The sequence below is a fragment of the Cyprinodon tularosa genome, unplaced genomic scaffold (genome assembly GCF_016077235.1).
Source record: "Cyprinodon tularosa strain WSP-4 unplaced genomic scaffold, ASM1607723v1 ctg156, whole genome shotgun sequence".
Classification (NCBI taxonomy): domain Eukaryota; kingdom Metazoa; phylum Chordata; class Actinopteri; order Cyprinodontiformes; family Cyprinodontidae; genus Cyprinodon; species Cyprinodon tularosa.
In genome coordinates, this window is record NW_024038395.1 from 1014596 (window position 1) to 1038704 (window position 24109).

At 36.5% G+C, this 24109-nt stretch overlaps 1 protein-coding gene across 2 annotated transcripts in view; it reads right to left on the reverse strand.

Annotated features, from left to right (window-relative positions):
• LOC119780150 (zinc transporter ZIP11-like) overlaps positions 1–24109 on the reverse strand; it is a 241477-nt gene that overhangs the window by 212812 nt on the left and 4556 nt on the right. For both annotated transcript variants that reach the window (XM_038280061.1, XM_038280060.1), the window contains exons 2-3: positions 21546–21663; positions 14342–14380 (exon numbers count right to left, since the gene is read on the reverse strand). In XM_038280061.1, coding sequence (XP_038135989.1) covers positions 14342–14380; positions 21546–21653 — 147 coding nt within the window. In that variant the 5' untranslated portion in view covers positions 21654–21663. The remainder of the gene's footprint in view (positions 1–14341; positions 14381–21545; positions 21664–24109) is intronic.

Here is a 24109-nt window from a genome sequence, read left to right on the forward strand (position 1 = left end):
CAAGTACAGTATATTAATGTGAAAAAGTATTTAACATATCTTAACTTAAGCCAATACTTATGTACAGGCTTACAAAGTGTTGTTCCAAATATTGGCTACCATTGTTTAATTTTTGTACTGGGAACAGCAAGTAAAGACGACTCAAATAACCTCAGGAGTCTACTATGGTCATACAAGATAAGCAACAGTGCTATTTATTTTGGGCCAAGTCCATCTACTGCTTTATAGATATTTTTATCGTGGTACAGATCTATGTGGATTTATTGATAGGCTTTATTTCATACTATAGGTTCAACTTTTAGTCAAAAAGAACTTCTAGGTTGTTGCCTGCTGTGTGGGCTTAAAGGAATAGTACACCCAAAACATGATTAGCCTTCATTTTCTACTCACCCCCATGCTGAACAACACTCTGGAGTACTTTTTTGATATCTCAAATGCATCTGGAGATCTGGGAGGCTTCTTGCTGTCTGCTGATATTCAAATAATGGAGGTCTATGGTGCCCGAGGCAGAAAGGTCCATAAAAGTCCACAAAAAACGTGTCAATATTCCTCCATACTGCTCGTCCAATGTATTCCAAGTGTCCTGAGTGGGTAGCATCCAGAATTTACTCGAAACGAAGTCTTTTAGAATGTTTTTAGAGCATAAACAGTAGTGTATAGGATTTCCTGACCTCCATTATTTGAATGTCAGCAGACAGCAAGAAGCCTCCCAGATCTCCAGATGCATTTGAGATATCAAAACAGTACTCCAGAGTGTTGTTCAGCATGGGGATGAGTAGAAAATGAAGGCTAATCATGTTTTGGGTGTACTATTCCTTTAATCTTAACCACTTATGGATATTCTGGACACACACTGTGGCAGCAGGGGACTGAGGTCATTTGGTGAGAAATAGATATTGTAACACATAATGCTTTATAATCCAAAAAAATGCGGCCAAATAGGTACTTTCTCCCCCTCAAGAGTGAATTATTAAGGTATCCCACATGTTTGTTTGTTGCTTTGTTTCATTAATACCAGAGGTAGTTATATAGAACCTGCATCGGTTAGTACCGTAGAAAACATCTCTGCACCCTTTTCTAATGAGTCAGACGAGTGTTGCAATCATTTATATCAAACACAAAGATCTACCAAATAGACGTTTTTGATACATCCACATTAAATTATATAGCATTGAAAAACTTAACTACCCTAGCAGTATGTGTGACTTAGGAGGATATGAGAAAATTGTTCTTTTTAAAATCAAATCAGATCCAGATTTAGTTCAACTGCCTTTGCAGTAATCTCAGAGAAAATGGTATGGATGGTAATGGATATTGACCTTTTCTTGTTTAGAAATGACACAGGTGTCCCTGTAAGATGATTTATTGTGATTTTGGTCGATTCTTCCACACAAGAGTGGGCCTCTTCTATTAACTCTGAACTTTAGTTACTTCCTGGTTGACGGCAGCAGATGTCTCTGCACATCTTTTCATTCATCCTTCCTTCAATTATCTGAAGTTTGCCGTTACTATATGCTGTAAAACAGCCCCACACCATGATGTTTCCACCTCTATCTCTGTTTGCATGGCGGGTTTCGGGTGGTGTGCAGTGCCATTTGACCGAGAAACATGATGCTGATGAAGATTCTCAGTCATCCAGTTCATATTAACTCCAAAAAAGTAAAAAAAAAAAAAAAAAACAATCCAATGGACTTTGTTTCCAAGTTTAATTTCAAACTTGGAAACAAAGCCCACTGTATACTTACACCACACACTATTTTTTTGTTTTCTAGGCAGGTAGGTACCGCACCACAGAAAGCCCCCCCGATACAGCTATATTAATCACCTGTACAACTTATAGAGTAAAGGAGACCCTTCAGAACCAGACAGCTAGGCAGTCCAGGTAGCAGTTTTTTATATTTCTATTATTTATTTATGAAACAATATTTCATCTGGTGACATTTGGATAAAGTCTAAGCAGACATTGCACTTGTTCTTAGGACACCTTTCCCTTTTACCTTATCTGAAAGCTGTCAAATTTTTGGAAACATGGAGGTGACATGGAGCAGGGTTTTTTTTTTCGCCTTTCAACATCAGTTTTCCTGATCATTCAGATGGAGCTAACGGAGCTAAGGAATAAGTCATGTTGCTGCAACATGTATCCCCTGAAGGCTGGCCAAGCATTGAGAAACATGCAAATGTAATGTTATCTTTGTTCAGCACCACTTTTATTTATGAGCAGACCTTCAGTGTAATGAACCTTAACAAGCGAATAAGAAGCAATACGATTGACACCTACAGAACACACAGCCAGCCGAAACATGATATGGAGAAACGAATAAAAGCCAGAGAACAGCTTCATATTTTGCAGTAGCTTCAATAAGTTGTTTTGATGTCCAAAAACCACTTTGAAGCATTTTATACTACATGTAATTCTAATAAAATTTTAGATATTTGTTTTAAAAGGTCATATATAGGAGATATATTCATAAGACCTTATGTTCTATAATATCCCCTATTAAATAAAGAAGGTTTAATACTTTTATTAAAAAAATACACTGAATTTACTAACAAATGTATTTGATTTTATATTATTGCATTTGGCAAGCTTTAAAGAAATTTTCTGTTTGGTCCTCTCAGTGAAGAAGTTTAGGCATCCTTCGTCTTGACATTTTGAAAAGATGTCAAAATTTTATGTTGTAACAACTGAAAGACTGGGGATCCACAGCTAAGAACAGTGCCTGCTGGGGGATTTATCTACAGGATTTATCAGACCAAAAAAAAGCCAACTGAAGGCATTAAACTCTAATGGAAATACTCTGAAGAATGAATTATTAAAGGAATAAACATCCTAGAAGGAGACAGTGATAAAAGATATTGACAGAATTCTTACAGTTCAAGTACCTAATCAAAGAAAGTTGGGTTTTTAGGTTGGCTTGCAGTGGATATCATGCCCACATTTTTTTTTATTCTTTTTTTTTTTTCATGGCTTAAGCAAAATGTCTGCTGTTGAGTTGGTTGTCAGTTAACTGTAAACCTCTGGTTCAGATACGCTTGAAAAACTTCTAACGGTTTTGCTTAGTTTTGCAGATGCTGCTACATCCCCACTTCCTAACATTAGACATTGTCAGGAGTTTAACAATAAGGTAAAGAAAAATAAGCTAGAAAGAGGAGTAAAAGAAAAAAAAGGTCTATGTAGAAATTAATCATAGGTCATTAGGCTTCACAGCTAAGGGACAGTGTGCTCTGACACAACATGACGTGATAATGTAGGGTGAGAAAAGCTGTTTTTTCCTTTCTCTGAAGTCTGTGCACATGAGTTTCCATTTGTAATCAATCCTGTTTCTGCCCATGTGACTGAATGTGTCAGAATGTGTTAATGGGCTTGTTTAAGCTGCTGTGAGATGAAGGTTTGAATGCCTTAACAAACAAAGAGAAAGAACATTTCCCTGCTCCTATCTGTCTTTGTAAAACTTTTTGGAAGGAAGTTTAGTTTAGTTTAAAGGATTGCATTAAGTTTAGATTAGATTTAAGGTGAGGTATGTACTGATAACAGCTATGTTAAGGGTTGTGGCCAGGGTTAGGCATTTTAAATGAATAAAAAATTAATAGAAGTCAAGGAAAAGTCCTTATAAAGATAAAAGAATGTGAACGTGTGTGTTTGTCATGACTCCTGGGGGTGCAGTTTAGTGAAGGACCTGGATGCTAACATGCAGACAGGATGATAAGTGAATATATAAACACCAAAATACATGATTGATACCTATTGTTCATTGTAATTTATTCTTACATTTTTCATATTGATATACTTTCAGTCTGAATTGAGATTCATATTTATGCTTTTTGGTTTGTTTTTTATATGATGTTTACATACGATATTATCTATCTATTTATTTAAATCAAAGTCTAAAAAACATGTTTTCCGGATTTAGTGAGTAATGTTTCAGTTGGGCCTTCAGTGGTTGCGCTTCTGCAGAAATGTTTCCATGTCTACCCCAAAAAATAGGTCCGACAGCTGCAGTGGATCCAGAATGCTGCTGCCGGCATCCTCACTAAGAAGGTGGAGCACATCAGCCCATTTCAAAAGTATTTACACTGGCTACCCATCTCACAGAGAATCTACCTTAAAATTCTTGTGTTACTTGTGTTAAATCACTGGAAGGCTTGGCTCCAAAATACATTACAGGCTTGCTGTCAGTGGATCAACCCCGAGACCTCTGAGGTCTTCTGTCTGAAGTCGTCTCTGAATACCCAGAACCAGATCCAAACATCATAAAACAGGGTTTAGTTGGTATGTTCCACAAATTGTGTAATAAACTCTGTAAAAGATGTAAATCCAGTTTGAATACATATATACATAAACATACATACATCTGATTATAATGATTAACTTTTATTCTTTTCAATCATTTGTTTTGCCTCTATGCCATTGCAATGTAATTTTCTTTTTTGTTTCCTCCTGTACACCATTTTGGATTTTGTCTTGCCACTGAAATCTGCTATATCAATTAGCTTGCCTTGCCTTAAATTAATTTATAGTGGTGTTGACATAATCCATAATCTATTTCAGTCCTTCAGAAACCAAACTTTAGCATATAAATATATATTTATATTAGGGATGCACGATATTGGGATTTTGGCTGATATCCGATATGCCGATATTTTAAAACTCACGTAGCCGATAACCGATATCGATACCGATGTTAAAGCTGGACAAAAATAATTAGTCATGAAAATCGCAGTTTTGTTATCCATTTCTGACACTTTGAAAAATAATATACTCAAATATATTTTCATATGCTGATATCAAATAGATTTTTAAAAATGCGGTATGGATCTATTTTACTTTCAAAATCTCGTGAAATTTCATCGTTCTGTTACAAACTCTCGTGATATTTTGCTAATTCTTGTGAGATTTTGTTAGTAAAATAGATCGATACCGCGTCAATATATCAACATATAAAAATTTGGCAAAATTTCGTGAATTTTCGGGGGATTTCTTAGCATAACGATGACATATAGCAATATTTCATTAGATTAGTAAAAGAGATTGATATGGTGTTTTTAAATGGCAATATATCAGCATATGAAGATATTTGGATATTTTAATGGATCAATATTTTTTCCCTCGTCTTTAGAAGTTTTTAAGTCTGTAAAAAATAAGTTTTTGAGGAAGAAGAAGAAGTATTATTATTTATTTTTTTTTAGACTTTAAAAACTCAGAAGCTGATCAAATATCGGGTTAAATATCGGTGGGGTGGCCGATGTCCAATATTAAGTTTTAAGGCCGATACAGGCCGATACCGATAGGGGGCCGATTATATCGTGCATCCCTAATTTATATATATAGTTATAAATAAAACCCTCTTGGTTGGCTGTTAATCATTGGCAAGTTTTCTGCAGCCTGTTACATTGTTTGCTCAGTGGTTTAAACCTGTTGTACATTGGCCAATCCTTCATTTAGTTGATCAACGGGATAATTCCTTCCCAATTGCCGTTGTTTTCATAGTATGCATTATCCTAAACAGAAAAGAATAACAAGCAACTTGTAATAAAATGTTCTTCAGGCATCCAAGCAAGTGCTAAATCAGTGAGGAAAGAGCCGGGGGCGTTCAGTTCTGCAGATAAAGCTCTAAACTACTAAATGTGTAAGTGCACTGGATTTACTGATGAGTCAGGTAATAGAGTATAATTGATTAGCAGCACCTGGATGATGATGCTGCTGCTGCTGCTGATTGTGCTTTACATTCCAACACAAACAGGATGGATAATCAGAGCTGGAAATAAAATGGCCAGCCTTCAGTCTCAAACCATTCAGGCAGAGAAGGGAGGCAAAAAATAAACCAACAGGCAAAACACACAGCTTACAACTAAATAAAGTCACAGTTATCATGTCAAACCTTAGAATGAAAAATAAAATGTTTTAAATATTTGCTATAAATACAACTCATTTAGTACTGTGCGTTTTGGCTGTCTCCTCGCTCAACAGACCTCAATCACATGACTGAGTCAATAGCCTCTAGATTGTGAAGACATGTTGAGGACCCATGAAGTCGTCTGACTCAGCTGTGCTATAGAAGGGACACATGGAAGAAATCCAGGACAATGACCTTTATCTATTTTACAATTGGAACAGAAAAGAGATTGATTTTTTTAAGCCACTATCTTAGTTAAATATTAAAGTTAAACTGAAATAGGTTTAAGTAAGAACAGTTTTCCGATCTGGTGTCCTTTATCAAGGTCTAAAGAATTACCAACAAAAATATGCATTGAAGCTGCAGTAGGGAATTTTCAGAAAACTGTGAACTTAAGGGCTGGTTATACTCCCCATAGCAGTGTGTCGCAGTGAGCTGGACGCAGACTTTTTTTTATTTATGCTCAATTCGTTGTGGGTTTAGATACGGCCGAGGCGGTGAGGAAGTGGGGGCAAGTTTGTCCAACAACGGAGGGATATGATGGCAAAAAAGAGCAGAGATCCAGGTGGAAAAAGGCTCCCAGTGTTCTGATGCACCTTGCTCTTCTAGCTGGTCAAACTTCACGAGTGGTTTTTCATAATTGCGGTCATAAAAACAAAACAAGCCAGCCTCCTGTCTGCGGCACTGTCTGCAGTCACCTGCAATTTGGGGGAGGTGTAGCAGAGTGTCTGCCGAGGACGTCTTTGCGTTCACTGTGACCCCTACGCATACAACCTAGTTTCGAAGTATAAATCAGCCTTTAGTCTGAAAATTTAAACAAGCAATACATACTACATACATGTTCCTCCCCCTTTCTGATAAACAAACAAACAAACAGCTATGGTACATTCAGGTATGGAAAATAAATGATATGCTTTAAGGGCAGATTAGACTTCTGCAACCGCACACATCAAATGTCGCTTGGGTCTGGTCGCAAACCAGTTAAGCTGGAATTTTTAGGGACACAAAGCAGTTTCCCACCAAAGCACAAGGAGGAGCCTATTCAACAACTCGCGAGAACTTCGGCGGATGGTCACGAGAATTTTGTCTGTTTATCTGTTTTAGCTAATAAAAAAAAATCAAACTTTTTTTAAATCACCAACTGCACCTTTTAATACTATATATATATATATTCTGTATTTACTGTAAGGACATCCTTATCTTTTTGACCTTCAATCTCTCTCCAGCTTGTAAAGACTGTTTTTGTTTGTTTGTTTCTTAAATAACATGAAGGTCACACTGATCTTTCTCCATCCTTTTCCCATCTGCACTCCAGACCCTCAGTGATAATAGGTTGACTGGTTGGATTTTGTTCACTAAACAAGCCAAATGCTGAAGTCAGCCAGTTTCCTGGTGCATAAAGCAAAGCTGAAGTGAAAGGTAACCACTTTGACGGGAAAGCTTTATTGCAACAATAAATTGTCTATTTTACCAGCCTTCTCACGTACAAAGTCATGATTGTGTTTGTAATGGGAAATATCATGTGAACCTTTTATGTACTTTCACCTCCTGATGAGTCCTAAAACCTTTTCAGATCAATCAAAGCAATAAATACAAGCTGAAAAGAAAAAAATATTTAAAAAAAAGATGCAATGTATAATGTTATAACAGCTTTACCAATGTCAAATGCAATTGACATTGTCAAATGCAATTTACAAACTGAAAATAGTGAAAAACATGAAATATTATACATATGAAAGAAATAGTCAAGTAAAAATACATGCAAGTTAAATAGGGACTATGTGCTTATTGGGTAGGCTTTTAGCTTATAAAGGAACTCTAGCAAAATACTGGAATTAATCTGTTCACCTTAAAAACCAAAACAGAGGTAAAACAAGTAAAAGTTGAGATTTAAAACCTCTCCTGGCAATATGATTCTAAAGGGAAGATTGGCTATAATCATTTAGTTTTAGGTTTAGCTCATCAACTATCTGAACCTGTAATTACCAGGTAACTAATTAGAATATTGAGGGGTGGCGTTTCAGTTTTACCAGAACTGGATTCATTTTTGGTTAGATACACCAGCACAGTCCCATATCATTTGGAAGTCATTTGGGAGGCTGGATTTAGAGTCTGTAACCATGTAGTTTGTTCATTTAAAATCCTTTAATAAATATTTTCAAATTAAAAAGACTCTTCTAGAAGCAAATGCTTTGGAAAATTGCAGAAATGTTATAATTTATTGCAGTCTCATCCTTCTGTTGGTTTTAGTTTGGGGGGGTTCAATAAATAGACAAAAGGTTCTCATACCATTTAATTTTTCATATTTAACTTTTTTATCATTTATTTTCATCTTTTTTTTAAACTCCATTCATAGATCTTATAAATAGTTTATCTTTGTAACTATAAACGTCATAAATTATTAGTTTTAACGTCTTTTGAATATTTGTTGTCCCTATCACCTCTGACCATATGGCTTAGAACCTTGTCTTTATTTTATGAACACTCTCAAACTGCCTGTATAAAACATAATACAATTTTAGTAGGAGCATTCCTTAACATTTGGGCAGCACCAAGTGCAAGAAATTGCACATGCACTTTTTTTCAGCCCTTATTCTGAATCTTTAAAAATCAGATGTTAAATATGAAAAAAAGCACTTGGTACCTGTAGCTTTTCTAATAAACTCTCTTATTTCTACAACAAAAATGTGACAGTAGGAGGATCGAGCATTTACTGCGGATACAAAGTTGGTGATTATGCTGTAGAAAAACAGGTTCTTTCTTTTTCTTCTATAAAAGAACAACATAAGCTGTATTTCAAGTCATAGTTTAAATTCATTTTTAAAAAAATCATAAGTAAAACCTTTAGAATGGCACTTTTGTTAACTGAATAGAGCATGATAATCTATTGTCAGTTCAGATTTGTAACTGCAAAATATTTCCCTGTAAGAAATAATCAATATTTTTTTTTCCATTTGCAGCATAAAACCTCTGTACATGATAAGGCTAGGTTCAGCTTTATGGAGAGATATTTGTGCCATCGGTTTGAGCGCGCAGGAACCAATCCGAGCGCGCAGTGAGACAACACGCGCGCGCGCAAAACCGGTCTGGCGCGCGCTCAACTCTGAAAAACCCTCTCAACACACTGTTCTCGAGCTCAGTTTCATCTCTGCGCGTGCTCGAATCCGTCTCTGCTCGCGCTCGCTCGACCTGCTCTCTCTCCGAGCGCACAGCTCGGCTGTTTCTCCGCTCGCTCGACTCTCTTCTTCTTCTTCTTCTTTGATATTTTTGGCGGTTGGCAAACAACAGATAGATGCATTTCCGCCATCTACTGGAATGGAGTGTGGACCAGAATGACTCTCAGGAATTAAATTCTATTATATAAATGTGTTATTTTTAGATATCGAAATACTATACTGTAAATATTACTATCTGAATAACTTCTGAATAATTGAACTAAATCTAATTTAACTTTTACTTTACTCAAATTTTGAATGAATTGCTTTCTCTCCTCCTCATATTTGTTACAGTATAACATCACATGCTCAACTGTTTCATCTACCCCACAATATTCACATTTCCCATTCCTATGTTTTCCTAAGATAAACAGAGAACCATTTAATCCGGTATGACCAAACCTCAATCTAGAAATGATTGTTTCTTCTCTTCTTGTTCTTTCTGTTCTTCTCATTTCTCCAATTTTCTTTTGAATTTTATAAAACCAACGTCCTTTATTTCCTTTCTCCCATTCCTTTCGCCATTTATCCTTTATTTTCTGTTTAATTAACATTTTAACTTCAGATTTGCTAGAATTAACAAATAAATCCACTGACACATTTTTAACAGCTTCTTTTGCTGCCTTATCTACTTGTTCATTTCCTTTAATTCCATAATGTGCCGGTATCCATACAAAATTTATAACTAAACTCATCATATTTATTCTATACAGTGTCTGTTGAATTTCTATCAAAATATCTGGCCTGCTTTCTGAGTGACTATACTGCAAACTAATTAAAGATGAACTAGAATCTGAACATATGACTGATCTTAATGGCTTAACTTCTTCCACCCATTGAACAGCTAATAATATTGCAATCATTTCTCCCATATAAACTGAAAGTCCATCACTTATCCTTTTCCTAATTTTAACATTAAATTCTGGTACGATAAAGGCTACTCCTATTTGATTTGTTATATTTTTAGAGGCATCTGTATAAATTTTTACATACTTATAATATTGATTAATATAATCCTGTACTATATATGAGTTTAATATGAATTTCTTATCCTTTCTTCTTTCCAACAAAGTAAAATCTACCCTAGCATCTGTAATGATCCATGGTTGTATAACTGATAATGGAACTGTTTGGCTTATACTAATCTGATCTATTTTGAGTTCTGTTATTTTTTCCTGCACAGTCCAACCAAAACTTCTAATATCTTTTACTTCTTTTTCCCAACAGGGTTTTATTACTTGCAGAGTTGGGTGATCCTTTCTATGACCTTTTAAATTAGCCCAATAATTTAATGTTAATTGCTCTCTTCTAAATGCAAGTGGCATTTCTCCCATTTCTACTAACAATGCTGCTGTTGGAGTAGTTTTAATTGCTCCTGTACATAATCGCAATGCTTGATATTGAATCCGATCCAGTTTTTGAAGATTTGTCTCTGCTGCTGAATTATACACAATACTTCCATAGTCTATCACTGATCGAATTAATCCTGTATATATATTATTTAGTGCTACTCTATCTGCTCCCCACTCTCTACCAATTAAGCATCTCATAATATTTATTACTTTCTTGCATTTGTCTACAATTTTTTGAATGTGTATATTCCATGTTATTCTTTCGTCAAACCAAACCCCTGAAAATTTTAATTGCTTCACTCTTTCTATTTCTTGATTATATAATTTTAATTTACCATCATTAATTTTCTTCCTTGAAAAGGACATTGTTTTAGTCTTGTCCACTGAGAATTTAAATCCCCATTTTAATGACCATTCTTCAACTTTACCAATTGCTTGCTGCATCTTTTTAGTAATAAATTCCAAATTCCTCCCTCTCTTCCACATTGCCCCATCATCAGCAAAAAGAGAAAAACCCATTCCATTATCTATATTTTGAAACACATCATCTATCATTATTGAAAATAATAAAGGACTTATTATACTTCCCTGTGGAGTACCATTTTCAGCAATATATTTCTCAGAATGATATTTACCTATTTGAACTTGTATCTGTCTTTCAGTTAGAAAATCTTTGATCCACCAATACATCCTACCAGTAATTCCCATCTTTAACATTTTTATTAATAAACCTTCTTTCCACAACATATCATATGCCTTTTCAATATCAAAAAACACTGCTACAATACTTTCTTTACTAATTTGAGCTTTTCTGATTTCAAATTCCAAACTCAAAACTGCATCCATAGTATTCCTACCCCTCCTAAAACCACTTTGATATTTTGATAAATATCCATTAGATTCTATATAATAAATCATTCTTTCATTAATCATTTTCTCCATTATTTTACAAACATTTGAGGTTAATGCAATTGGTCTATAATTTTCAGGTTTTGTATCATCCTTCCCTGGTTTACGTATTGGTATTATTACAGCCTCTTTCCAACTTTTTGGTAATTTTCCGTTTTCCAAAAATTTGTTATAAAATTCCAATAAAATTTCTTTAGATGTTTCACTAAGATGCTTTAACATTAAATAACAAATTTGATCTTTCCCTGGTGTTGTTAATTTAACTGTCTGAAGTGCTCGATTTAATTCCGATTTTGTGAAAGGAACATTCAACAAATCATTTACATTCTCTGTCTTCTCTAATATCTGTCTATTTTCTAATATTGTCATTTCTCTCCCCCTTTTTCCTTCCAGAGTAATATTATCTGAGCTATTTATTTTAATAAAAGTCTTTGCCATCATTTCCACCTTTTCTTCATCCTTAACTGCTACTACTTCACCATCACTCAGGACTGGATAACCATATTCTCTTTTAATACCATTCATTCTTCTTATCATTGACCATACTTTATTAATCTCTGTTTCTCTTCCCACCGAATTACAAAAATTCCTCCAACAATCCTTTTTTGCATTCTTTATAGTTCTTCTTACAAGAGCCTGACATCTTTTATATTTTATAAGATTCTGTACACTGTGCGCTCGACTCTCTGCGCTCACAACTTCAGCAATGTATGTAAATGAACCATACCATCAGCCAATCACACCCAGCTTCTTTTCATCCAATGAAAGCATTCCTTCCTTCTTCTTCTTCTTTTCTATCATGGCGGATCGCAAGCAACTTTAAGGTGTATACCGCCACCTACTGTTCATGAGTGTGTAGCAACATTGTTTTACATCTATTAAATTCTATTTTTTAATTTTGTATTCTGCAGATAACTAAATAATGCTTTCCTTAATCTATAAATATATTTTATATTTCCTTTATTTCCCAGAAATCCTTTAAGTTTCCATTCTTGGCCTGTCATTTCAACTACTCTTCTCAATTTTTCCCTTTCAGGTTCATATGTTTTACAGTTCATTAATATGTAAGCATTCGTTCCAAATACTACATCCGGTTAAATGAAAAAAATAAAATAAAATAAATAAAAACACAATCAGGAAAATCAAACAACTCTTACAGTTTCCTAACCATTTGATGGACAGAAGATATTACTATAAAATATCTTGAATGATCTCAAATAAACTTCAGTAAAACAGTTAATAGATCATTGCCTCATCCATCTCTTTTACCTGCTATTGACATGGATTTAAATTTGATGTTTTAAAAGAAAAATAAGGAGGATATTTCAGGTTCCAGTATGGTTCAACAATATATAGATAAAAAATATTATGGATATGTTAAATTTTTTATGGATGCTTCAAAAATATTCCAATATTAGGAATGGTGTTTTGTTTTAGTTTCAGAATTTATTTTTAAATCGGGTAAAAGAATCAGTGATGGAATTCAGCCTACAAAGGAGAAATGTTTTGGATCATATTGGCCTTACAATGGATTGAAGAAATCGTTCCATTAAGAAGTTTAGTTTGCTCTGATTTTAGATCAGCGACCGTTATATTAATTTAAACGCAATTATTCAGACAGCAGACCTGATCTGAAATTTAACAATTATTATTTAGAAGACCTTTTACAGATGGACTCTAAATAAGAGGGTTATTCTTTATTATATATATTAAAAAGAATAATTTGATAAACAGGATTTTTCAGTTGGTGGCGGTAATTGTTGCTTGCCAACCTCCATAAAAAAACAACAAAAAGAAGAAACACCCGCCACAAAAGCTAAGTAAGGCCAATATGATCCAAAACAATATCTATATACTGTTGAACCATACTTGAACCTGAAATATCCTCCTTATTTTTCTTTTAAAACAGCAAATTTAAATCCATGTCAATAGCAGGTAAAAGAGATGGATGAGGCAATGATCTAATAACTGTTTTACTGAAGTTTATTTGAGATAATTCAAGATATTTTATAGTACTATCTTAGGAATGTTGACAAAATAACTGTAAGAGTTTTTGATTTTCCTGATTGTGTTTTTATTTATTTATTTATTTATTTTTTTCATTTAACCGGATGTAGTATTTGGAACGAATGCTTACATATTAATGAACTGTAAAACATATGAACCTGAAAGGGAAAAATTGAGAAGAGTAGTTGAAATGACAGGCCAAGAATGGAGTCTTAAAGGATTATTGGGAAATAAAGGAAATATAAAGGATATTTATAGATTAAGGAAAGCATTATTTAGTTATCTTCAGAATGCAAAATTAAAAAATAGAATTTAATAGATGTAAAACAATGTTGCTACACACTCATGAACAGTAGGTGGCGGTATGCACCTTAAAGTTGCTTGCGATCCGCCATGATAGAAAAGAAGAAGAAGAAGGAAGGAATGCTTTCATTGGATGAAAAGAAGCTGGGTGTGATTGGCTGATGGTATGGTTCATTTACATACATTGCTGAAGTTGCGAGTGCAGAGAGTCGAGCGAGCGGAGAAACAGCCGAGCGCACAGCTGGTGTTGAGCGCGGAGAGAGAGCAGGTCGAGCGAGCGCGAGCAGAGACGGATTCGAGCACGCGCAGAGATGAAACTAAGCGCGAGAACAGTGTGTTGAGAGGGTTTTTCAGAGTTGAGCGCGCGCCAGACCGGTTTTGCGCGCGCGCGTGTTGTCTCACTGCGCGCTCGGATTGGTTCCTGCGCGCTCAAACCGATGGCACAAATATCTCTCCATACAGCTTCCAGGAAAACTCTCACATTTAATTAAATAAAATGTGGCATCAGGAAGTGTCAGAGTTTATCGGGGTCTTAAAAAAAAACTCGGCGGGTTGCGATGAAACACATCAAACACCTTCAGAGAGCCGGAGCTGCCTACCTGCGCTGTAAGTATGTATGGCTGAAAGAGTGACTGTAAAGTTCAGAGGAAATCAAACTCACCCCGGCAGCGAAACCCAAACTTCCATCCAAGATCCGCTTCTGAATAGGGCAGAACAGAAAAGAAAATGCACACAAGTCAGATAAAATCAATGTGCTGAAACCCTGACAGCATAAAAGCTACCATTCAGTTAACCTCTTTGTGGAGACAACCTGGCAAACATTGCTAAGTGTCTAAAGAGCCAAATGTAGGAAACCAAAAAGGCAAGAAACCTCGTAGCAAAACAACTCAGATTTCACTTAGGAGGCTGCAACACAATCTCAACAAATCAAAAGGCCACAGAAGCAAGGGTAATTTAAGCTGAGAGGAGCCTAAAAGGAGAAAATAATGACTAACACAAGCATGTACATTTCCTTTCCTTTTACAGGTAAAAAAACTAGTGCAGTTCACAAATGTTGTAGAAAAATATAAAAAAATTCCAGCAATATGTGTTAGAAAATGACTCCCATCTGAAAAGCTTTGACATAAAATACATAGAAACCTCTGCAGACCTCTGCTGAATTGAAAATATGGAAAATAACACTTAAAATTGAACCTATATAAATTCATTTAAGTTCTATATACAGAATTATCTTTTATACACTCTGTTCTGATTTGTATTGGAAAAAAATATTAATGATTCAATTTTTAATCCTTTATCTAAAGCACACCAAACTCTGAATAGAGAGGAAAGTAAAAAAAATCCAAATATCAAACATGTCTTTGTTAATATTCTACTTTTTTCTAATCCTAAGCTGTTTACAAACATAAAACCCTTACAATTAAAATGCAAAAGAGATTTTAATGTCAGGTGAGTAAAAAGGTTTTCTTCATTGCTGCTTGTGTTTGGTATTACTGAGGGTTAATGACCTTACCAATTCAAAGCCACTAAAACTTTCCGATGTTCCTTTCTTACGATTTAAGGGCCCTTGAATAAAATGCCAGATTTGTCTCCAGGGTAACCACATTTATTTCTGACCGGCTCCCCTCATCTGTGTGGGCTCACATATACAGTCATGAAAAACATCAATAAACCACTGTTTTCTTCTATTGTTTAAAATAAATGTTTATTACCTAAAGAATACAATAAAAAGGTGATTTAATCAGTTTTTCCTACAGGTCAGCAAGTGGACTGTTTGGAAAGTCAGGGTCTGGAAACTAAAAGACGCTCCTTATTCCAGGTCATTAAGCTGTTTTTTTTTTTTTTATTTAGTACCTTTTCAACCATTATAAAATATTTCCTAACTTTTGTGTTTATATGCTGAGTTATAACTAGCAGAAGGACACGTCTGTCATGGCCCTAGGGGGTCTGTATAGCTGTCACTGACACCAAGCAACTGTAAGAGGGGTTGGCAGTGACCCTGCCACACAAAACAACCACAAATGTTCAGCTTTACAGCAGATGTCACTTCCTCCTCTTTCCCCATCCAAAATAAAGACAGAGGTCCACCTCACTAAACAAGAATATGGTGCAAAGCCAATGTTTCTTATTTTCATCATCATCATATGATATTGCTTCACCACAATTAGCTTTACCTCATCGCTATTCGTCTTTCACAGCCTCTGGAAAATTAAATTGAGCTCAATCCAATAGCAGTGAGATCAGGAATTTACCACAATATCGGCGGAATTTGAATTCAAATTCAGTAAGGAGAGCGGAAGAGTTTTGGCTGTGAATTCAAACAGGTCCAGCCTTCTGTGGCTTTCACTGCCCGTACCCTCTGTCGCCTAGCAGTAAAATACTGAACTTTTCAAAACTGTTTCTTTTTACATTTTTTTTCCTTTTTTTTTATTGTAAAGTAAGCAAAGACTACACTCATGAGAATACGGACTGGAATAACGTGACAACCACAGAGAGTCTGAACAAATAAAAGCAAATGTAATGATATAGAAAGTAAATCTAAACAATGTATGTAAAATATATATATATATATATATATATATATATATATATATATATATATATATATATATATATATATATATATATATATATATGAAAAATCTCTTATATTCAACAACAAAGAATACTTAGTTAGGCGAATTGTGCAATATAATAATTAAAAAAATAAAAATCATAACAGATTTATAGTCCCCACAATATTAGAAACTGTCCTGAAATTACAGCCAAACCCATTTACACAGTAACAGATAAAATAATTTCGATAAATCAAACATTACCGCCACATATCTGACTCAATAACCATTTAAAAAACTATTTTCATTTATTATTTTCAAGGAACTATTCAAATATTTGTTTTACATTAAACTGAACTTCCAATTTTCACCACTGTTTGGCGGCAAGTAACCTTTTCCTTCTGATCACGGAGCAGCCGGCTTGCTTGGTCTCGCAAGGAATCCTAAGATATCCAAGGATAGCTAGGATACATCGGAACCATCCTTCAAATCGGGCAAAAAGAAGGACGCATTTGTAGGCTGCATAACGAGAAGTCTTGGCATGCGAACAGGCCTCGGTGCCACGCTATGACGTAATCAGCCTTCAGAGGACGCAGCCCCTGAATTCTAATTTAGCCATAGTCTTTACAACGCTTGTCCTCATGGGCAATGCAGTCTTCCTTCAATTAAAACATTACAGCTTCTCTAAACTTGGGGAGCCAAAATTGAAGGCTCTTTAGTTCTGCTTTAAGTAGAGTTGGGAAGCTAAAAGGCTTTAGCAGCATGTAGGTGAAGCAGCAGAGTAGAGGCTAGTTAACTAGGCTCAACCCCTGGGTAATTTAAGGTCTAAACAAAGCTTGTAAGCAATTTATCCAAAAAGATGAACCCTCAAAGTGCTCTATCACTTCCTTTTTGTATTGTTCTTATTTAGCTGATCTAAATGTTAAAATATAAACATAAAGTATATAATGAAAACTGGAAAGTATTTAAATCAGGATTAGGTACCAAACAAAAATGTAAAGCTTTGCCTTTTTTTTTTACCTCTGTCATTCTCACAACAGCACTTTATTATGCTGAAATCTAACCAGGTTGGATTGTGGAGAATTAAATGTGCTCCAGTCTTTAAGCAACATTTTCCACCGACATGTATTTAAATTCCTTTATTTTTAATGAGTCATGATATCAGACGGTGTGAAACACTACACAAACTCTGCTGCTTCCATTTTGGGTTTTTTATACACATCAAAAGCTACAAAGCGGCTTTCAGTGCTGCCACTGTTCTATTTGTTTTAAAATGATCAGATATATCAGAAATCTTAAGAACAAAAGAGAAACAAAATTAGTTTTTGTGCAAATGTAGGCGGGGCAGTTCTGTGCAGGGAGTCGATCTAGTAAATCAGCACTAAGAGCCATTTAAAGAGTTAGCTTGTTTTTTTCTCCAAATGATGGAATCAATCAGTCTGTTCTGTGAGAGTCATAAAAATGTAATTAAACATGACAGGCAAAGAAATCAGTGGGCTATCTTAATTAGAAAATGGGACAGAGTGTTCTAGAAGGTCTAATAAAGCTTACACAAAACAGAGAGTAACGTAATGAATTGGACACTATTCCTCTCGGTGTGGCTCAGCAATTGTTAAAACATAAGGGCCTGACCTAAAAAAACTAAACTAAAAATATAATAAAATATGTGTATGTATGTATGTGTGTGTATAAAATACATTTTTTTTATTGCATAGAAAAAGCATGAGACAACAAATACATAAAACAAAAACGTCACTGTCTTCAGCCTCACAGATGAGCCTGATGCTAATGCTACTTGCTAATCAAGTACCACTACCATAATAAACATTCTTACTATCATACAAACTGAGTCAAATTATTTTAGATCTTCTGTAATCATCACTTTTTAAAGTCTTGTCACAGATCCTCAGTCTGGACTTTGACTGGTCCTTTCTAATTGATATCTACACTCACCGGCCACTTTATTAGGTACCCCATGCTAGTAACGGGTTGGACCCGCTTTTGCCCTCAGAACTGCCTCAATTCTTCGTGGCATAGATTCAACAAGGTGCTGGAAGCATTCCTCAGGGAGTTTGGTCCATATTGACATGATGGTATCACACAGTTGCCGCAGATTTGTCGGCTGCACATCCATGATGCGAATCTCCCGTTCCACCACATCCCAAAGATGCTCTATTGGATTGAGATCTGGTGACTGTGGAGGCCATTTGAGTACAGTGAACTCATTGTCATGTTCAAGAAACCAGTCTGAGATGATTCCAGCCTTATGACATGGTGCATTATCCTGCTGAAAGTAGCCATCAGAAGTTGGGTACATTGTGGTCATAAAGGGATGGACATGGTCAGCAACAATACTCAGGTAGGCTGTGGCGTTGCAACGATGCTCAATTGGTACCAAGGGGCCCAAAGAGTGCCAAGAAAATATTCCCCACACCATGACACCACCACCACCAGCCTGAACCTTTGATACAAGGCAGGATGGATCCATGCTTTCATGTTGTAGACGCCAAATTCTGACCATACCATCAGAATGTCGCAGCAGAAATCGAGACTCATCAGACCAGGCAACGTTTTTCCAGTCTTCTATTGTCCAATTTCGATGAGCTTGTGCAAATTGTAGCCTCAGTTTCCTGTTCTTAGCTGAATGGAGTGGCACCCGGTGTGGTCTTCTGCTGCTGTAGCCCATCTGCCTCAAAGTTCGACGTACTGTGCGTTCAGAGATGCTCTTCTGCCCACCTTGGTTGTAACGGGTAGTTATTTGAGTCACTGTTGCCCTTCTATCAGCTAGAACCAGTCTGGCCATTCTCCTCTGACCTCTGGCATCAACAAGGCATTTCCGCCCACAGAACTGCCGCTCACTGGATGTTTTTTTCTTTTTCGGACCATTCTCTGTAAACCCTAGAGGTGGTTGTGCGCGAAAATCCCAGTAGATCAGCAGTTTCTGAAATACTCAGACGAGCTTTCTGGCACCAACAATCATGCCACGTTCAAAGTCACTCAAATCACCTTTCTTCCCCATACTGATGCTCGGTTTGAACTGCAGGAGATTGTCTTGACCATGTCTACATGCCTAAATGCACTGAGTTGCCGCCATGTGATTGGCTGCTTAGAAATTAAGTGTTAACGAGCAGTTGGACAGGTGTACCTAATAAAGTGGCTGGTGAGTGTACACCATCCTTTTGTAGGATATTTACAGCAGCCATAGTGCTGGGGTAAAGTCTTCTCCAGCCTCCGATGGTGGATTCACACCGAATCCGATTCCATTTGGGTGCTGCTCTTTGCCTGACATATCCTTGGAAATTTGCATGGTCAGCCAAATGTTCCACATCCTGTCGCTTCCCTGTCTCAGCAATGGAGGGAACCATCTGCTGCTGGCTGGTTACAAGTCAGCGTTTCAGACCTGGTTTTACCAAGCGTCAGCGATGACACAAAGCATTGGTCACATCTCTGGCTGGCATTCCAAAAAAGTAGGGTGCTTGGTTCCAGGTACTCAGAGATTCACTTCCATACAGAAAGCCCACACTCTTATCTTCAGGTACCACAGAGTGCATGTCAGACTAAATAATACTACTTCAGCGATAGTTTCAAGGTGTTGCTTTATTGTATGTCTCGTACCATGTCTTTCGGTTGTGCTGTTCTTTTTGCATCTCGTTGCAGGTGATGAAGCAGACTGAAAATGTTTTTGTCTCCTTTCTATCTCCTCTTTCTTTCATCTTTTCTCTTTTTTTCTGTTTTTCCTCTCCTGTTCTATTTACATTGCAGTGTCCATATAAACTGTAAAACTCCCTGCATAATTATAATAAAGCAATTTATATGCATGAAACAAGTGGAGCAACATGGTAATTGCCATACTGCTACACTTGTGAAAGTAAAATCTGTTGGGCTCTTTTTGGCATCAAGACAATTATTCTTATTGTTACATCATCAGACACGACACTGTTTAAAAAAAAACTGGTTTAGCACACAACCTCAGTACATTACAAATGTGTGGTCGGCGCTGGCTAACTACCCCTACTTCCTTTTTATTACAGCCAAGGGACAACTATACTACCATATACCATTTACATAATACCATCTAATGTGTTCAGTGTGAACGCACCATGACGATGTACTTCTCTGTTTCCATATTCTAATCCACTCTCATTCTTATCCCAGTACAGTGCAGTATTTCCACTGCAGGATGCTGCCAGCACAATGTTTTACTTTGGGGTGTGGGGTGTTTAAGCTGGTGTGTACAGTCAGTTTTTCACTACGCCTGGGTTTATGCACATCGTACAAATATTCTAAAAGGAAATTGTTTGCACAGAAATTTCATTTAAGGGGGTCATTTAAGGGGTAAGGGGAGTAAAGGGGGCTGATAGATTATTACCACGGTTTTCATATCTTCCCCTGCCTTTACTCTACAGCGGTGTGCTATGTACCTTGTGTTTGCTTAACATATAAAATCACAAAGAAATTGAAGTTTTAAGGGTAACCAAAGCACTTCCATGTATTTTTTTCTTTTCCCCGCAGTTCTGATCCATGCTTTGCTAATAAACAAAGATTTGAAAAAAAGAAGTCATATTTCACATGAGCAGGAAGTTATTAACTATTAAACTGCTGGGGGGCTTTTGAGACACAGTGATAACTGTCAAAGGTTTGGACTGATTGGATTAGAGGATTTAGCCTGTCATTGAAGGCTTGCTAAGGCGGCTTTGATCAAATTTCCAGTGTCATGTGTCAGTTGGTAACAGAGGGCCGCTGTCTGGCTGTTCTGTCATGGCCGATTGATTGATGGAGCTCCCCATCTAAAGGTCTAAAGGGACTCCACATTTTTTATCACTGGTTTGTTGCCTGCCAGACCAAGGCCCTTTATCATCTTGTCAATTTACCAAAAGACATCAGAAAAACATTCGTGTTAGGTGAATATCTACGTATTGTATTTCAGACTTTTCAATCCCTCCAGAAGCCCGGTTTTGCTTTGTTATGGTGCTTGGAAATCTTGGTGAAGTTAAATTAAGTTAAAGGTAAACTGATTCAGACTAAACAGAAATACGAGCTAAAGCGCTCAGAAACCTCTCTTCGTCTGGACATCTCTGTGTTAATATGAGAAGCTAAGAAGGTTGCCTGCTAATCCAGGGAAAAAAGTTTGAATGGCGGTTGGAGATTCTGACCTAGCATACTAATCAGTGAGATTAACCTGATTTTGTGTTGTATGGAGAAAGCCAAGGACTCCATTTCTCCATACCTTCAAGTTATCTCTAGTTTGGCATTTTTGCATAAGTAACTCTTTCAACTGAATAAAGAATCCTTCATGCTAATAATGTTTACCTGCCGGCTGGAGAAGATGAAGACGAGGGCGGCTCCAGCAGCAGTCAGACCCCAGGTGAAGAGAGTACCCAGCAGGGCCTGGGTCACAGGGCTGTAGCCTTCCAGCATGGTGCCACACCTGGAAAAGTAGAAATAAAATCAGCCTAACCAATCTAGAATGTTAATATGAATATTTATATAACTCGTTGAAGGTGAACCTCCTCCATAGTCTCTTTGTCTTTTGACATTAGATTCTTATGGTCCGTTTCCAAAATAGGTTTTCTCCTAGGATCTACCTTCATTTAGCTCTACTAATGCTACTCATAGCATGCTTTCACATTGGGATGGTGTGTTCTTATGTCACACAGATTTCACATTAAGGCCACTAAAGATCAGATGTGGTCTCATCTAAGCCCAAACACCTTTTTCCACATGTTTGTTGAGTTTGATGAATGACAATTCTTGGTTTTGCTAACTAAATATAATTTCATTCAACCCGTCATCTCAAGGCATATTACTGAGACAATTCAACCAGATTATATAGTCAGATTTGCTCAAAGTTTTCTATCTATGGAAAACCAGCTGATTTCATCAACTCAATGACTAAGGCAATCCCTCACACCATGCATGCTTGTAGCGACAATGGAGAGGAAAAACTCCCTTTTAACAGGAAGAACTTCAGCAGAATCAGGCTCAGTGTGAGCGGCCATCTGCCGAGGCCGACTGGGGTTCAAGGAGACAGAAGCAGAGATACAAAAGGCAACTGTCAACTAGCCCCACTTAGGAGACTCAAAAGGGTCTCTAAAGAGTCTCCCAAGTGGTCTGTGGTTTTCCTTGGACCATGATGTCTTGGCGAGTTTGCAGTTGTAACATCCTTTTTCTTCATTATTAAACTGAATCGTGTAAACTTCCCCACAGCTTTTCCACTGATTAATCTGCTTCGCTCCTTTGCCTTGTTCACTCATGTTCAGAACAGTTGGATTAATAACAAGGTTTAATAACACACAGGCTGATTCTGTTTGACTAGTTAGGTAATTTCTGCAGGTAATCGCATAGTCGTTATTTAGCAGCAGTCTAAAATGCTCATTTCATTTATATTTCTAAATATGCTTTCATTTCTTCTTTTCTATCTTCTTTTTATATTACTAAAAGACAAAGATGTTTGTGGTTCTAACATAGGAAAACTTTAAATTATTAAACCATCTGCAACAACAGGTTTATTGTGACAAAATATTAATTATTGTATCTGTATAGTTTTGTTAACCAACATATAAATAATATTTTTATAGTTAAAGGTATAATGGAAGATTTTGGCGAATTTTTGAAAAGACCCGCTCCTCCACAAATAATGCACATGCACAACTCTGTACCCGCTCCCGACAGGAAACTACTATTAAATGTGTGCGTGAGCGTGCATTAATTCTCCTTATGCATGCTCTGTTTAATAGTTGCTGTTTGCATCGCTCATACAAGCTTACTTTCCAAAAGAAGATTCAGTCAGACTTACCCACGCTAAGTGCAAATGGAGACGAGCATGTAGGACGGCCTTATGTAAACATATCACCAGAATGATTGACAATTGACCACTTATTTTGATGATCCACCCAGAAAAAGAACATCCTCCACTATACCTTAAGTCAACACAAAACATCAAAACTGCTTGATCATGAAAACCTTCTATCTTAGATAGCCAAGAATCATAAAGTAGCTGTAAATATGTGTTCCACAGCAAAATCAAAAGGTTCTGAAAGCTGAAAAAAATGGAGGGAACACAAAATTGAGGCCAACATACAAACATTGCAACATAAGCACGAACGACTCATATGGGACGTATGTGTGGCTGTGTGATCGACTCAATTGGGTGTTTGCTAGACTATCTTTTTCAGTTTGCTGTGAAATCCTTTTTTTCCCCACAACATTTGCACCCTCCAGCCCTGTAATGAAGTCAGACAAAGGAAAAGATGAAAGATAAAACAACAGAATGAACTACATCAGACTGACACCCTTTAAATCAACACGCGCGTGTCCTCAACCCGCCCCATCATTGACCTTCTGGGATTGTTTTATCAAATTACGAAGCAAACAAGCATCTAATCCTGTTTGTTCTGGATTAGAATATCCTGGCTTTCCTTGTTTGCGTTTTTGTGGGAGTGGCCACATTGGGATCACATGATGGTGACAACCATCTAAAAAAACCTGTATAATCTAATGTGGTGGTTCAGATTGTTTAGAGAAGACAGTGCAGACGGTTATATTATGATATTATATGTAAGAAAAAAGACGTGGTTTTGCCCCTATACACAGTTATCTACCAACTTCATGTTAATGTAGTTTTCATAATTGCAGATGCTTTGCAAATTTTTTTAAAGGCTTTTAGGATCTCCAACAGGGCAGATTGCTAATGTCACCACCAGTGCAGAGCTTAGCCAGCATTAGCAGAAGTTTGGCCGATGTGCATTTGCTCCTTTTAGGTGAACAACTTTAGGACATGCAGGAGTTGCTATTCTCCAAGGTACTGTAGTTAGCTAATAACATGGTAATTAATCTGGGGATGTTTTTAACATACTGGAGAATCAGGTCACCAG